The 18123-nt window shown below is 42.8% G+C and overlaps 1 protein-coding gene across 1 annotated transcript in view; it reads right to left on the reverse strand.

Moving 5' to 3' along the window:
- Window positions 1-18123, reverse strand: part of LOC115130313 (raftlin-2-like) — a 48655-nt gene that overhangs the window by 15180 nt on the left and 15352 nt on the right. Inside the window, exons 2-3 of the mRNA XM_029661324.2 lie at window positions 4719-4899; window positions 2819-3117 (exon numbers count right to left, since the gene is read on the reverse strand). Coding sequence (XP_029517184.2) covers window positions 2819-3117; window positions 4719-4899 — 480 coding nt within the window. The remainder of the gene's footprint in view (window positions 1-2818; window positions 3118-4718; window positions 4900-18123) is intronic.

An 18123-nucleotide genomic window follows, 5' to 3' on the forward strand; every position in this document is an offset into this window, starting at 1 on the left:
GTGGGATTGAAATACATCCACAGGTACACCTCCAATTAACTCAAATGATGTCAATTAGCCCTACAGAAACTTCTAAAGCCATGACATAATTTTCTGGAATTTTCCAAGCTGTTTCAAGACACAGTCAATTTAGTGTATGTAAACTTCTGACCCACTGGAATTGTGATACAGTGAATTATAAGTGAAATAATTTGTCTGTAAACAATTGTTGGAAAAATTACTTGTGTCATGCACAAAGTAGATGTCCTAACTGACCTGCCAAAACTATAGTTTGTTAACAAGAAATTTGTGGAGTGGTTGAAAAACAAGTTTCAATGACTCCAACCTAAGTGTATGTAAACTTCTGACTTCAACTGTATCAACGAATTGGCGAGGGCACTAGAAAAGTCTGCAGCACCCGGCCTCACCCTACTGGAATCTGAAGCCAAATGTCTACAGTTTGCTGATGAACTGGTGTTTCTGTCCCCAACCAAGGAGGGCCTACAGCAGCACCTAGATCTTCTGCACAGATTCTGTCAGACCTGGGCCCTGACAGTAAATCTCAGTAAGACAAAAATAATGGTGTTCCAAAAAAGGTCCAGTTGCCAGTACCATGAATACAAATTCCAGTTAGACATTGTTGCCCTAGAGCAGACAAAACAACTATACATACCTCAGCCTAAACATCAGCGCCACATGTAACTTAGGATCTGGCTAAAAATACTTGAATCAGTTATAGAACCCATTGCCCTTTATGGTTGTGAGGTCTGGGGTCCGCTCACCAACCATGAATTCACAAAATGAGACAAACAGTTAAGACTCTGCATGCAGAATTCTGCAAAAATATCCTCCGTGTACAACGTAAAACACAAAATAAATCATGCAGAGCAGAATTAGGCCGATAACCGCTAATTATCAAAATCCAGAAAAGAGCCGTTAAATTTTACAACCACCTAAAAGGAAGCGATTCCAAAACCTTCCACAACAAAGCCATCGCCTACAGAGAGATGAACCTGGAGAAGAGTCCCCTAAGCAAGCTGGTCCTGGGGCTCTGTTCTCAAACACAAACACACCCCACAGAGCCCCAGGACAGCAACACAATAAGACCCAACCAAACCATGAGAAAACAAAAAGATCATTACTTGACACATTGGAAAGAATTTATTAAAAAAACAGAGCAAACTAGAATGCTACTTGGCCCTAAACAGAGAGTACACAGTGGCAGAATACCTGACCACTGTGACTGACCCAAACTTAAGTTAATATTTGACTATGTTCAGACTCAGTGAGCATAGCCTTGCTATTGAGAATGGCTGCCCGTAGGCAGACCTGGCTCTCAAGAAAAGACAGGCTATGTGCACACTGCCCACAAAATGAGGTGAAAACTGAACTGCACTTCCTAACCTCGTGCCAAATGTATAACCATATTAGAGACATATTTCCCTCAGATTACACAAAGAATTCAAAAACAAATCCAATTTTGATAAACACCCATATATATATATATATATATATATATAAATATAAATAATCTTTTCTTGTGGTAACAGGTCACAAATCTTGCTGCTGTGATTGCACACTATGGTATTTCACCCAATATGTGTGTGTATATATATGTATATATATATATATAAAAATATAAATAAATATATATATAAATAAATAAATATATATAAATAAATATAAATAAATATATATATATATATACACACACATATTGGGTGAAATACCATAGTGTGCAATCACAGCAGCAAGATTTGTGACCTGTTACCACAAGAAAAGGTCAACCAGTGAAGAACAAACACCACTGTAAATGCAACCCATATTTATGTTTATTTATTCTATTTGCACCTCATTTCAACACTGTATAAAAGATGACATTTGAAATTTCTTTATTCACTTGGAACTTTTGTGAGTGTAATGTTTACTGTAGATTGTATCGTTTATTTCACTTTTGTTTATGATCTATTTCACTTGTTTGGCACTTGTTTGGCAATGTAAACATATGTTAAATTTAATTGAAAAGTTTAATTGAGGGAGCAGGGAGGGAGGGAGAAGAGAGAGGCAGAGAGAGAGGCAGGGAGGGAGGGAGGGAGGGAGAAGAGAGAGAGGCAGGGAGGGAGGGAGAAGAGAGAGAGGCAGAGAGAGAGGCAGGGAGGGAGGGAGAAGAGAGGCAGAGAGAGAGGGAGAAGAAAGAGGCAGGGAGGGAGGGAGAAGAGAGAGGCAGGGAGAAGAGAGAGGCAGAGAGGGAGGGAGAAGAGAGAGGGTAGAGGGAAAAGAGAGGATAGAGAGACAAAAGCGAGTCAGATCAATCTGCCAGTTCAAGCCATCACTGAGGAGAACAAGAAGACTAGATAAAAACACAGCCAAGGAGGTTATGGGAACTATAATGTGAACTCCACTCGCTCTGCTAAGGACAAGGACATGTCACTGTATGGTTGTCTCTGTGGTGAGGAGTTGTGCCCTGCTTGGTGGGTAAGAGTTGGTGCTGACTGATAGTCCTGGGGCAGGAAAGGCCACACAGAGTTAAACTGAACTACACTGACCGACTGGAGGAGAGGGGGATAAGAGGAAGATGAGTAGAGTGTTGAAGGGAGAAAATATCCAGGACTCCACAGTGTGGCTGTGATGATGGGTTCAGCATGTTGAGGGTGTGTGGAGAGCTGATATAACCAACATGTCAACATTGTTCAGGGGAGGAGACAGATGAGAGAACTAGTCTCGCATTGCCATCCTTCCAAGTTATGAGAAAGAGAGAAAAAGAAAAGAGGTGGAAAGGAAAGACGAGAAGAGAACACGAGACCCGGGACAAGAAGAGACAAGAAAAACAGAATCTCACCAGGGCTGTTGGTAGGGCTGTGCTCCTCCAGGTCTGTGTCTCCATCACCAGGAGGGGTACATGGAGGAGTGCGTGGGAGTGATCGGCAGCCCCTCCTGGGGCTAGGCATCCTATCGTTACTGGCCCCTCCTCCAGCCGGCTGGAGCACCGAGCCCACAAACCTCACGCCCCCCTGGGCACAACTGTTCACCCTGTCAATCAGTGCTCTAACATTGTCACCCGTCAGAGACTGTCCTGTGATAGGCCACTCCTCCACCCTCAACACCGGAACACTGTGACACATGGACACCGCCTGCTTGCTAGGAGACAGAAGAGAACATCAAATAAAATACATTTAAAGAGATATTCAGACAGGTTTAAACTGTGAATCACTAATTATCACAAGCAGAATACAGGTCATTCAAACCTTCCAAGTGACACTTGGTATTGGCGGCAGCAGGCTCGTAAGCATTCATTCAAACAGCACTTTCCTGCGTTTTGCCAGCAGCTCTGCTGTTTATGAATACAAGCCTATCAACTCCCGAGATTAGGCTGGTGTAACCGATGTGAAATGGCTATCTAGTTAGCGGGGTGCGCGCTAATAGCGTTTCAAAGGTCACTCGCTCTGAGACTTGGAGTAGTTGTTCCCCTTGCTCTGCATGGATAACGCTGCTTCGAGGATGGCTGTTGTCGTTGTGTTCCTGGTTCGAGCAAGGAGAGGGACGGAAGCTATACTGTTACACTGGCAATACTAAAGTGCCTATAAGAACATCCAATAGTCAAAGGTTAATGAAATACAAATGGTATAGAGGGAAATAGTCCTATAATTCCTATAATAACTACAACCTAAAACTTCTGACCTGGGAATATTGAAGACTCATGTTAAAAGGAACCACCAGCTTTCATATGTTCTCATGTTCTGAGCAAGGAACTTAAATATTAGTTTTCTTACATGGCACATATTGCACTTTTACTTTCTTCTCCAACACTTTGTTTTTGCATTATTTATACCAAATTGAACACGTTTCATTATTTATTTGAGGCTAAATCTATTTTATTGATGTATTATATTAAGTTAAAACAAGTGTTCATTCAGTATTGTTGTATTTGTCATTATTACATATAAATAAAATGTAAAAATGAATTAATAAAAAAAAATATATATATATTTTTTTACAAATCGGCCAATGTATCGGTATCTGCAGTTTTTGGTCCTCCAATAATCGGTATCAGCGTTGAAAAATCATAATCGGTCGACCTCTAGTTGTTTCCCGTGGTCTGCCACTGAGGACAATCAGCTGTCCGTCCTGTCTCCCTGTAGCGCTTTCTTAGGCGTCTCACAGTACAGACATTGTCATTTATTGCCCTGGCTACATCTGCAGTCCTCATGCCTCCTTGCAGCATGCCTAAGGCACGTTCACGTAGATGAGCAGGGACCCTGGACATCTTTCGTTTGGTGATTTTCAGAGTCAGTAGAAGGCCTCTTTAATGTCCTAAGTTTTCATACATGTGACAATTGCCTACCGTCTGTAAGCTGTTAGTGTCTTAACGGCCGTTTCACAGGTGCATTTTCATTAATTGTTTATGGTTCATTGAACAAGCATGGGAAACCGTGTTTAAACCCTTTAAAATGAAGATCTGTGAAGTTATTTGGATTTTTACAAATTACCTTTGAAAGACAGGGTCCTGAAAAACATTTATTTTTTTGCTGAGTTTATTTCCCAGGTTGGTTGGGTGGCATGTTTCAATACTGAACTCAGATACATTTAGGGTTGGGTGGGGGTTTAAGGCATCAGCGTGCTTCAGTTCAGCTGGCACCTAGCCCAACTCATCGAGCTGAACCGAACAAGTGTGCTCGCATATTCCCTTAAAAGACTTCCGCTTGAAAAACGAGAAAAATGCGTGTGTATGTGTCTGGTACCTGGGTCGTGGGCGGGTGAGGATGGCTCGGTAGAGCAGGCTGAAGGGCAGGGAGCGTGTGCGTCCAACAGAGAGGATAATGGGATGCAGGGTGGTGAGGACATAGCCCTGGATGTAGTAGGGCTGCAGGGCCTGTGGCAGCTCACACAGAGAGGACATATACTGCACAGTGGGGCGACTACCTGGAGAGGAGAGAGATGAACAGAAAGGATGACAAGTGGCAAGGAGAGGAGTAAAGGAGAAACAGAGAAGGAAAGAGAGAAGGAGAAACAGAGGAGGAAAGAGAGAAGGAGAAACAGAGAAGGAAAGAGAGAAGGAGAAACAGAGAAGGAAAGAGAGAAGGAGAAACAGAGAAGGAAAGAGAGAAGGAGAAACAGAGAAGGAAAGAGAGAAGGAGAAACAGAGAAGGAAAGAGAGAAGGAGAAACAGAGAAGGAAAGAGAGAAGGAGAAACAGAGAAGGAAAGAGAGAAGGAGAAACAGAGAAGGAGAAACAGAGAAAGAGAAACAGAGAAGGAGAAACAGAGAAGGAGAAACAGAGAAGGAAAGAGAGAAGGAGAAACAGAGAAGGAAAGAGAGAAGGAGAAACAGAGAAGGAAAGAGAGAAGGAGAAACAGAGAAGGAAAGAGAGAAGGAGAAACAGAGAAGGAAAGAGAGAAGGAGAAACAGAGAAGGAAAGAGAGAAGGAGAAACAGAGAAGGAAAGAGAGAAGGAGAAACAGAGAAGGAAAGAGAGAAGAAGGAAAGAGAGAAGGAGAAACAGAGAAGGAAAGAGAGAAGGAGAAACAGAGAAGGAAAGAGAGAAGGAGAAACAGAGGAGGAGGAAAGAGGAACAGAGTGAGTCAATAAAATGACAAGCAACAGAAACTAGAGGAATGAGGAGTGGAGGTTAGCAGCATGACATCCTTCTTTGTCTGTCTGAAGATTAACACCAGGAGTCCCAGTCCCAAAATGACCTCACCACCAATCAGATCTTCTCCTATGTCAGTCTGTCTGTTTAATAATCTCGTTAGCAGACCTACTGCGTTCCCTAGTCACTCCCAGAGGAGACCAGTCTGGAGACTCTGGACTGTCCAATAAGCATGAAGATGTTAATGGATAGAAATGGTTTACTGTATCAGACAGACACTTATGCAGAGCGACTGAAATAATGCTGCCAGCAGCTATGTTTCCATCCAATTTGCAAAAGATTTTCATGCAAATATTCTCAAATCTGCATAAAACAATATGAGCATTTTCCCACCAGAGATGTATTTCCAGCAAACAGACTTTTTGCAAATAAAAGCCTGTGCGTGATGACATAGTGCACATACAAATAACTTTTGCCATAAAATTCCCATGTACCGAGTGAAAAATACAAGTTAAATGGATTTCCATAGTATTTTCAACTCTTCTGATACTTTCGTCACAAAAACAAATAATATCGCTGTTATCCATAATAACCTCATTATGTAGGTAGCCTACCCACATTGTATCTGTGAGCTGCGTTATAAAGCAAATGTGCTCTAGCCAACAGCTCGCAGATACAATGTGGGTAGGCTACCTACATAATGAGGTTATTATGGATAACAGCGATATTATTTGTATTTGTCAAACGGCAGCCAAGCAATGATCATCATGTCACCAGAATAAGACCCTTGATATTTATTGGAAAGGAGTATCAAGTACATTAATTACCCTGTGAAATTCATCATAATTGATTTAATCTGTAGCCTAATAAACTGCATGCTGTCCTGAGTCATAGTGTGAGGACCACACAACATAACATCGCGTGACTCAAAGTTTACTTCGATAAGATGGTTATATAAATATTTGCGCATAAAGGCATTTCCACCGCCATTTTATAATTTTACAAACACAAAAAGATCCCACCATGTCTTACAAACAAATTGTCTGTCGGCATTTAGAAAATTGTACCAGCATTTCATGATTCTATCAACCAGGTCGGGACTTTTTTTTGTCAGGTTATTAATCAGCATGAAATGGTTGGATGGAAATGTGGTTAGTCTCACACTTCTACAACAAAACACATCACCAACTTCTCTCAGTTTATGGTTCCAAAACAAGACACATCACCAACTTCCCTCAGTTTATGGTTCCAAAACAAGACACATTCCCAGCTCTTCCTCTTGCTATACTGATCAGACAGAGAGACATCTGTTGCTCCAGTAAATTCCTTTCCACCTCTAACCCAGGGCAAGCCCCACCACCACGGAACCACCACACTATAAATACTGCATCTTACCAGCTCCTGCTCCAGCTGTGGTAGTGTGTTCAAACGATATCATAACCGCCATCGATAAAAGACAGTACTGTGCAGCCAGCCGTCTTCATCGACCTCGCCAAGGCTTTCGACTCTGTCAATCACCATATTCTTATCGGCAGACTCAATAGCCTCGGTTTTTCGGATGACTGCCTTGCCTGGTTCACCAATTACTTTGCAGACAGAGTTCAGTGTGTCAAATCGGAGGGCATGCTGTCCAGTCCTCTGGCAGTCTCTATGGGGGTGCCACAGGGTTCAATTCTCGGTCCGACTCTTTTCTCTGTATATATCAATGATGTTGCTCTTGCTGCGGGCGATTCCCTGATCCACCTCTACGCAGATGACACCATTCTATATACTTTCGGCCCGTCATTGGACACTGTGCTATCTAACCTCCAAACGAGCTTCAATGCCATACAGCACTCCTTCCGTGGCCTCCCAACTGCTCTTAAACGCGAGTAAAACCAAATGCATGCTTTTCAACCGATCGCTGCCTGCACCCGCATGCCCGACTAGCATCACCACCCTGGATGGTTCCGACCTTGAATATGTGGACATCTATAAGTACCTAGGTGTCTGGCTAGACTGCAAACTCTCCTTCCAGACTCACATCAAACATCTCCAATCGAAAATCAAATCAAGAGTCGGCTTTCTATTCCGCAACAAAGCCTCCTTCACTCACGCCGCCAAGCTTACCCTAGTAAAACTGACTATCCTACCGATCCTCGACTTCGGCGATGTCATCTACAAAATGGCTTCCAACGCTCTACTCAGCAAACTGGATGCAGTCTATCACAGTGCCATCCGTTTTGTCACCAAAGCACCTTATACCACCCACCACTGCGACTTGTATGCTCTAGTCGGCTGGCCCTCGCTACATATTCGTCGCCAGACCCACTGGCTCCAGGTCATCTACAAGTCCATGCTAGGTAAAGCTCCGCCTTATCTCAGTTCACTGGTCACGATGGCAACACCCATCCGTAGCACGCGCTCCAGCAGGTGTATCTCACTGATCATCCCTAAAGCCAACACCTCATTTGGCCGCCTTTCGTTCCAGTACTCTGCTGCCTGTGACTGGAACGAACTGCAAAAATCGCTGAAGTTGGAGACTTTTATCTCCCTCACCAACTTCAAACATCAGCTATCCGAGCAGGTAACCGATCGCTGCAGCTGTACATAGTCTATTGGTAAATAGCCCACCCATTTTCACCTACCTCATTCCCATACTGTTTTTATACTGTTTTTTTATTTTTTTATTTTTTTACTTTTCTGCTCTTTTGCACACCAATATCTCTACCTGTACATGACCATCTGATCATTTATCACTCCAGTGTTAATCTGCAAAATTGTATTATTCGCCTACCTCCTCATGCCTTTTGCACACATTGTATATAGACTGCCCATTTTTTTCCTACTGTGTTATTGACTTGTTTTAATTGTTTACTCCATGTGTAACTCTGTGTTGTCTGTTCACACTGCTATGCTTTATCTTGGCCAGGTCGCAGTTGCAAATGAGAACTTGTTCTCAACTAGCCTACCTGGTTAAATAAAGGTGAAATAAAAAATAAAAAATAAAAAAATGTGGTGGTGCTTCACTTACAGTTGAAGTCGGAAGTTTACATATACTTAGGTTGGAGTCATTCAAACTTGTTGTTCAACCACTCCACAAATTTATTGTTAACAAACTATAGTTTTGGTAAGTCGGTTAGGACATCTACTTTGTGCATGACAAGTCATTTTTCCAACAAATTGTTTGCAGACAGATTATTACACTTAATCACAATTCCAGTGGGTCAGAAGTTTACATACACTAAGTTGACTGTGCCTTTAAACAGCTTGGAAAATTCCACAAAATGATGTTAAGGCTTTAGAAGCTTCTGATAGGCTAATTGACATCATTTGAGTCAATTGGAGGTGTACCTGTGGATGTATTTCAAGGCCTACCTTCAAACTCAGTGCCTCTTTGCTTGACATCATGGGAAAATCAAAAGAAATCAGCCAAGACCTCAGATTTTTTTTTAGACCTCCACGTCTGGTTCATCCTTGGAAGCAATTTCCAAATGCCTGAAGGTACCACATTCATCACCTGTACAAACAATAGTACGCAAGTATAAACACCATGGGACCACGCAGCCATCATACTGCTCAGGAAGGAGACACGTTCTGTCACCTAGAGATGAACGTACTTTGGTGTGAAAAGTGCAAATCAATCCCAGAACAACAGCAAAGAACCTTGTGAATATGCTGGAGGAAACAGGTACAGTATCTGTATCCACAGTAAAATGAGTCCTATATCGACATAACCTGAAAGGCCACTCAGCAAGGAAGAAGCCACAGCTCCAAAACCACCATAAAAAAGCCAGACTACGGTTTGCAACTGCACATGGGGACAAAGATCATACTTTTTGGAGAAATGTCCTCTGGTCTGATGAAACAAAAATAGAACTGTTTGGCCATTATGTTTGGAGGAAAAAGGGGGATGCTTGCAGGCCGAAGAACACCATCCCAACCGTGAATCACGGGGGTGGCAGCATCATGTTGTGGGGTGCTTTGCTGCAGGAGGGACTGGTGCACTTCACAAAATAGATGGCATCATGAGGATGGAGAATTATGTGGATATATTGAAGCAACATCTCAAGACATCAGTCAGGAAGTTAAAGCTTGGTCGCAAATGGGTCTTCCAAACTAACAATGACCCCAAGCATACTTCCAAAGTTGTAGCAAAATTGCTTAAGGACAACAAAGGCAAGGTATTGGAGTGACCATCAAAAAGCCCTGACCTCAATCCCATAGAAAATGTGCGGGCAGAACTGAAAAAGCGTATGCGAGCAAGTAGGCCTACAAACCTGTCTCAGTTACACCAGCTCTATCAGGAGGAATGGGCCAAAATTCACCTAACTTATTGTGGGAAGCTTGTAGAAGGCTACCCGAAACGTTTGACCCAAGTGAAACAATTTAAAGGCAATGCTACCAAATACTAATTGAGTGTACGGAAACGTCTGACCCACTGGGAATGTGATGAAAGAAATAAAAGCTGAAATAAATCACTCTTAATTCTGACATTTCACATTCTTAAAATAAATTGGTGATCCTAACTGACCTAAGACAGGGAATTTTTATTAGGATTAAATGTCAGAAATTGCAAAAAACTGAGTATTGGAAAGGAGTATCAAGGAGGTGTATGTAAACTTCCGACTTCAACTGTACATAGTTTTTTTGAACAGCCATGTGTTGCTGATAAGTTAAGGCTGGCATGGCGCTTTGTTTTGATTGGTTTGCAGTGTTGTGGGGGAGTTGCATCGAGTTTGTCTCTTGCATTGATACTTTAGTGCTGGTTGTTTGTGCTGCTGGATTGTTGTTTATGTTGTTGTTGTTTAGAAGTTGGTTCTTGTCTGTTGAGGGGGCGTTGTGTTGGTAATATGTGAGGTGTAATCTAGTGGAGTCTCTGGAGAGTTATAGCACCACCATCACTATACTTCTTGTGTCCACAAAGAGGGTCTGTTCACAGGGGCTGGCGCTGTGCCACACACACACACACACACACACAAACACACACACACACACACACACAGTCAAGCATGCATGCAAGCGCACAAAAACACAACACCAAATCAGACGGCCCATTCTTGGACATAAAAACACGCTCAACACATTCCAACAGACTGAACAAACACACAAAACACTCACTCAAAACGCACACTCACACACTCCCACACAAACACCTCAGACTGAGATAAGAGCTTGTTACTGACAATTCTCCATGTGAATTTTGCAGGGCCTGGCTGAATTTGGCCATGGTTGAAACAGAAAGATCCTGGCAAGTCTTTGGAAGTTTTTGACCTGGCAGTGTCTCTGTCATCTCACCGTGTGTGATGGGTCCCACCTAAGCTCTAGAGCAAGGAGTGACACACTTCGACAAATAGCTCCCTAGTGGAGCTCAACGCTGGGCTATTCATCCAGTCTCCAGTGTCACACACATGTATGTCGAGGTGCTGTCGTCACTCTCCATCTCCCTTCTTAAAGCCCCCTCACACCCACTCCCATCCCCACAGCTCACCCCTGTCAACACACACACTGAGCCCTCTGTTCTCCCCATGTGTGAGAAAAAGCGTGGAGAGAAGAGGGGGAGCACAGGAGGGGGGGAAGGAGATGGACAGATACCAAGTGTGGCGCAAAAAAAAAGGTGGGTTTAGAGAAAGATTTTATGAGCCAGAAAGCTGGTCTGTGACAGGGAGAGCTTGTGTAAAAGTGAGAAAGAGGGAGAAGAAAGCTGGTCTGTGACAGGGAGAGCTTGTGTAAAAGTGAGAAAGAGGGAGAAGAAAGCTAGTCTGTGACAGGGAGAGCTTGTGTAAAAGTCTGTGACAGGGAGAGCTTGTGTAAAAGTGAGAAAGAGGGAGAAGAAAGCTGGTCTGTGACAGGGAGAGCTTGTGTAAAAGTGAGAAAGAGGGAGAAGAAAGCTGGTCTGTGACAGGGAGAGCTTGTGTAAAAGTGAGAAAGAGGGAGAAGAAAGCTGGTCTGTGACAGGGAGAGCTTGTGTAAAAGTGAGAAAGAGGGAGAAGAAAGCTGGTCTGTGACAGGGAGAGCTTGTGTAAAAGTGAGAAAGATGGAGAAGAAAGCTGGCAAAAGTAGAAGAGAAGGAATGAGGATAAACGGACACACCAACTGGCAAGTTTTCAACATGTCCTTGATTGAGTCTGTAATACCAACATGTTTCAAGCAGACCACCATAGTCTCTGTGCCCAAGAACACAAAGGCAACCTGCCTAAATGACTACAGACCCATAGCACTCACGTCCGTAGACGTGAAGTGCTTTGAAAGGCTGGTAATGGCTCACATTAACACCATTATCCCAAAATAAACCCACTCCAATTTGCATACCGCTCAAACAGATGATGCACTCTATTGCACTCCACACTGCCCTTTCCCACCTGGACAAAAGGAACACCTACGTGAGAATGCTATTCATTGACTACAGCTCAGCATTTAACACCATAGTGCCCTCAAAGATCATCACTAAGCTAAGGACCCTGGGACTAAACATCTCCCTCTGCAACTGGATACTGGACTTCCTGAAAGGCCGCCCCCAGGTGGTGAGGCTAGGTAGCAACACATCTGCCACGCTGATCCTCAACACTGGAGCCCCTCAGGGGTGCGTGCTCAGTCCCCTCCTGTACTCCATGTTCACTCACAACTGCATGGCCAGGCATGACTCCAACACCATCATTAAGTTTGCAGACAACAACAGTGGTAGGCCTGATCCCCGATGAGACAGCATATAGGGAGGAGGTCAGAGACCTGGCCGGGTAGTGCCAGAATAACAACCTATCCCTCAACGTGAGCAAGACAAAAGGAGAGGATTGTGGACGACAGGAAAAGGATGACCGAGCGCACCCCCATTCTCATCAACAGGGCTGTACTAGAACAGGTTGAGAGCTTCAAGTTCCTTGGTGTCCACATCACCAACATGGTCCAAAACACACCAAGACAGTCGTGAAGCAGGCACGAAAAAACCTATTCCCCCTCAGGAGACTGAAATGATTTGGCATGGGTCTTCAGATCCTCAAATGGTTCTACAGCTGCAACATCAAGAACATCCTGACTGGTTACATCACTACCTGGTACGGAAACGGCTCGGCCTCCGACCGCAAGGCACTATAGAGCGTAGTGTGTACGGCCCAGTACAATCACTGGGGCTAAGCTGCCTGCCATCCAGGACCTCTACAGCAGGCGGCGTCAGAGGAAGGCCCTAAAAATTGTCAAAGACTCCAGCCACCCGAGTCATAGACAGTTCTTTCTGCTACCGCACGGCAAGCAGTACCGGAGCGCCAAGTCTAGGACCATAAGGCAACCCCCGCCAACCCCTCTTTTACGCTGCTGATACTTTCTGTTTATCATCTATGCATAGTCACTTTAACTATACCTCCATCTACATATTACCTCAAATAGCCCAACTTCCCCCCCCCCTTATCTATTGTTAACCTAATACCTATTTTTTACTTAAAAATTGCACTGAAAAAGTGATGCTCGATTGATTCCAAATATACAGTGCCCTCGGAAGGTATTCACACCCCTTGACTTTTTCTATATTTTCCATTTTTTGTCAATGATCTACACAAAATACTCTAATGTCAAAGTATAATATCATGAAAAAATGTATTACAATACTTATGTAAATGAGATATTTCTGTTTTCATTTTCAAAAAATGTACTAACATTTCTTAAAACATGTTTTCACTTTGTCATTATGGGGTATTGTGTGTAGATGGGTAAGAAAATTCAGGTTGTAACAAAATAAAATATGGAATGAATACTTTCTGAAGGCTCTGTAGCTGAATTGTTGCTTAAATGTGATTGGCTGTGGTCTTGGCGGCAGAATACAGCCAGGGAGACAGGGCTGCCTGTTAGGCATCGTTCAGGGCTGACAGTGCCTTGCAAAAGTATTCATCCATCTTGGTGTTTTTCCTATTTTGTTGCATTACAACCTGTAATTTAAATGGATTTTTATTTGGATTTCATGTAATGGACATACACAAAATATTCCAAATTGGTGAAGTGAAATGAAAAGTGGTGTGTGCATATGTATTCACCCCCTTTGCTATGAAGCTCATAATTAAGATCTGGTGCAACCAATTACCTTCAGAAGTCACATAATTAGTTAAATAAAGTACACCTGTGTGCAATCTAAGTGCCACATGATCTCAGTATATATATATACAGTGGGGCAAAAAAGTATTTAGTCAGCCACCAATTGTGCAAGTTCTCCCACTTAAAAAGATGAGAGAGGCCTGTAATTTTCATCATAGGTACACTTCAACTATGACAGACAAAATTAAAAGAAAAGAAATCCAGAAAATCACATTGTAGGATTTTTAATGAATTTATTTGCAAATTATGGTGGAAAATAAGTATTTGGTCACCTACAAAAAAGCAAGATTTCTGGCTCTCACAGACCTGTAACTTCTTCTTTAAGAGGCTCCTCTGTCCTCCACTCGTTACCTGTATTAATGGCACCTGTTTGAACTTGTTATCAGTATAAAAGACACCTGTCCACAACCTCAAACAGTCACACTCCAAACTCCACTATGGCCAAGACCAAAGAGCTGTCAAAGGACATCAGAAACAAAATTGTAGACCTGCACCAGGCTGGGAAGACTGAATCTGCAATAGGTAAGCAGCTTGGTTTGAAGAAATCAACTGTGGGAGCAATTATTAGGAAATGGAAGACATACAAGACCACTGATAATCTCCCTCGATCTGGGGCTCCACGCAAGATCTCACCCCGTGGGGTCAAAATGATCACAAGAATGGTGAGCAAAAATCCCAAAACCACACGGGGGGACCTAGTGAATGACCTTCAGAGAGCTGGGACCAAAGTAACAAAGCCTACCATCAGCAAGGGCATTGAAGATGAAACGTGGCTGGGTCTTTCAGGAAGACAATGATCCCAAACACACCGCCTGGGCAACGAAGGAGTGGCTTCGTAAGAAGCATTTCAAGGTACTGGAGTTGCCTAGCCAGTCTCCAGATCTCAACCCCATAGAAAATACTTTTTTGCCCCACTGTACACACACACACACACACACCTGTTCTGAAAGGCCCCAGAGTCTGCAACACACTAAGCAAGGGGCACCACCAAGCAAGCAGCACCACGAAGACCAAGGAGCTCTCCAAACAGGTCAGGGAGAAAGTTGTGGAGACGTACAGATCAGGGTTGAGTTATAAAAAAAGATCAGAAACTTTGAACATCCCACGGAACACCATTAAATCCATTATTTAAAATAATATGGCACCACAACAAACCTGCCAAGAGAGGGCCGTCCACCAAAACTCACAGACCAGGCAAGGAGGGCATTAATCAGAGAGGCAACAAAGAGACCGAAGATAACCCCGAAGGAGGAGATTGGAGTATCTGTCCATAGGACCACTTTAAGCCGTACACTCCACAGAGCTGGCCTTTACGAAAGAGTGTCCAGAAAAAAAGCCATAGCTTAAAGAAAAAAATAAGCGAACACGTTTGGTGTTCGCCAAAAGCCATGTGGGAGACTCCCCAAACATATGGAAGAAGGTACTCTGGTCAGATGAGACTAAAATGTAGCTTTTTGGCCATCAAGGAAAACGCTATGTCTGGCGCGAACCCAACACCTCGCATCACCCCGAGAACATCATCCCCACAGTGAAGCACGGTGGTGGCAGCAACATGCTGTGTGGATGTTTTTCCATCGGCAGGGACTGGGAAACTGGTCAGAATTGAAGGAATGATGGATGGCGCTAAATACAAGGAAATTCTCGAGGGAAACCTGTTTCAGTCTTCCAGAGATTTGAGACTGGGGAGGAGGTTCAACTTCCAGCAGGACAATGACCCTAAGTATATTGCTAAAGCAACACTCATGGTTTAAGGGGAAACATTTAAATGTCTTGGAATTGGAATGGCCTAGTCAAAGCCCAGACCTCAATCCAATTGAGAATCTGTTGTAGGACTTAAAGACTGTTGTTCACCAGCAGAACCCGTCCAACTTGAAGGAGCTGAAGCAGTTTTGCTTTGAAGAATGGGCAAAATCCCAGTGGCTAGATGTGCCAAGCTTATAGAGACATACCCAAAGAGACTTGCAGCTGTAATTCCTGCAAAAGGTGGCTCTACAAAGTATTGACTTTGGGTGGGTGAATAGTTATGCACGCTAAAGTTCTCTGTTTTTGTCTTATTTCTTGTTCATTTCACAATAAAAAATATTTTGCATCTTCAAAGTGGTAGGCATGTTGCGTAAATCAAATGATACAAACCCCCCAAAAATCGATTTTAATTCCAATTTGTAAGGCAACAAAATAGGAAAAATGGCAAGTGGGGTGAATACTTTCGCAAGCCACTGTAAATACCCTACGAGGGCTTAGATGCCCCAAGAGCACTTAGCACAAGGGACATTTAGCTTGCTATCATTCTAACTTATAAACTGATAATGATCTCCAAACAAATGAAAGCATAATGTTAGCATTAAAATATACCATCCCTTAATGTAGCAATCAATCAAAACATATGTGCTGATCCACCGTGGGCTCTGCCGCCTCAGCCACACCGTCAATCTATCATCAATGCATCCACTCCTATTTATAGAGTTTCTTGTGGTCTCGGCTAAATAACTTTTGTTATGTCGTGATCATGAGATAAATAAGTTATGATCGACTTAACAAGGGATTTCATATGTCCTCTCTGGACCTCCATATGATGCATCCACCACCATGCTTGAAAATATGGGGAGTGGTACTCAATAATGTGTCATATTGGATTTGTTCCAAACATAACACTTTGTATTCAGGACAAAAAGTGAATTGCTTTGCCAAATCTTTTGCAGTATTACTTTAGTCCTTTGTTTGGAATATTTTTGTTCTGTACAGGCTTCCTTCTTTTCACTCTGTCAATTAGGTTAGCATTGTGGAGTAACTACAATGTTGTTGATCCATCCTCAGTTTTTTCTTATCACAGCCAATAAACTCTAACTGTTTTATTGTCACCATTGACCTCATGGTGAAATCCCTGAGAGGTTTCCTTCCTCTCCGGCAACTGAGTTAGGAAGGATGCCTGTATCTGTAAATCAAGTTACTTTTTAATCTCTTTCTCTGACTATCACTGAAGCGTACAAATTCCTCTTCTTCCTTGCTTAAGCAAGTTCTGTCTGACGCTGGCATCATAACTGAGAAGAATCAGAGAAGTGATGCTTTTAATCAAAATGTTCTCGGCAGGCTTTTTATTTGAGAGAAACAGTGGTTTAAATTGACCCTGTATATCGGTACACCATCCAAAGTGTAATAAATAACTTCACCATACTCAAAAGGGATATTCAATCTGTTTTTTCTTTTTTCTTTACCCTTCATAATTCCACTTTGACATTATGGGGTATTGTGTGTAGGTCAGTGACAAAAAAAACTACAGTTAATCCATTTTAAATTCAGGCTGGTTACAACAAAATGTGTGAAAAAAAATCAAGAGGTGTGAATATTTTGAGGTCACTGTACTACAGGAGTTCAGGAGATGAACATGAAAGCGGAGAGCGAGTGCGATACTGTCGATCTCATAGCAAAGAGGATCATCTTAATGGGATTATCAAGGCACTTAACCTACTAATGTATCCATCTCTGCTAGCAGATCATTACATTAGCTAAACAGTACACCGTTCTGCCAATCAGGGTCCCTCGAGTTCACTGGAAACTCAATTGAGCTGAGCAGAATTGATTCTTCACGGTGTGTTGAACCATATCACAACACCAGCCAGGTCGGCTGGTACCACTGACCTTGTAGTCTCTTCCAAATTTAAAAGAGCAACTGCCCCTAAAAACAACTTCTTGTTTAGAAAACAGCCTATGTGGCATCGATACGAGTCATTCTACTGTCAAAATTTACTACAAAGTGTAAATAGAATAATTTTGGTCGTAAAGTTAGTTTTGTCTAAAACTTTGTTTAGTGAGACTTGTAGTTGTGACTACATCACAACGTAAATTAAGGTTGGGTTTGTTTCAATCCTGCCAACAGCTGGCAGGACACAAGTAATCATCAATTCGGAGTGCAGGTTCATGCGACCCAATCGTAATAGCCGTGGTAAATTTGGGTTGACTTTGGATATCCCTATGGAACTCGTTAGGGACCATTGGTAAATTACACAATGTACATGTGACAATGTTACAATTCTAATAGCTCCAAATTTCAATGATTTAAAACCCTCCAACTATAAATTCATATACAAATATTGAAAGCATTTAATGCGAACTAAAAGGTATGCAACATGATAAGTCCCATTTAGATTGTATAATTTATTGGTCTCTAACTAGCCCCAGAGAGAACCTATCCGAAGTCAAACCAATTTTGCCACCGTCACATACCAGCCGACTGAAGCTAAATAATTTGTGTAACTCATCTTACCTGTAAAAACACACACACACACACACACTTGGGAAAAATGCAGTGTCTTAGACCGCTGCACCACTCGGGAGGCCCATCTTTCTCTTCCTCAACTCACCCAGCTCTTTCTGACACCAACCAATGAGCCCCCTCTCTTTGCATTTACTGTAGCCAGCATCCTCACCCACTGAGCACCGACAGACACCAGAGAGCCATGGACGTTGGGACAGTCCACCCTGGCCTTGATGTTAACGTCCGCAG

Source organism: Oncorhynchus nerka, linkage group LG1 (assembly GCF_034236695.1).
Source record: "Oncorhynchus nerka isolate Pitt River linkage group LG1, Oner_Uvic_2.0, whole genome shotgun sequence".
Lineage (NCBI taxonomy): Eukaryota > Metazoa > Chordata > Actinopteri > Salmoniformes > Salmonidae > Oncorhynchus > Oncorhynchus nerka.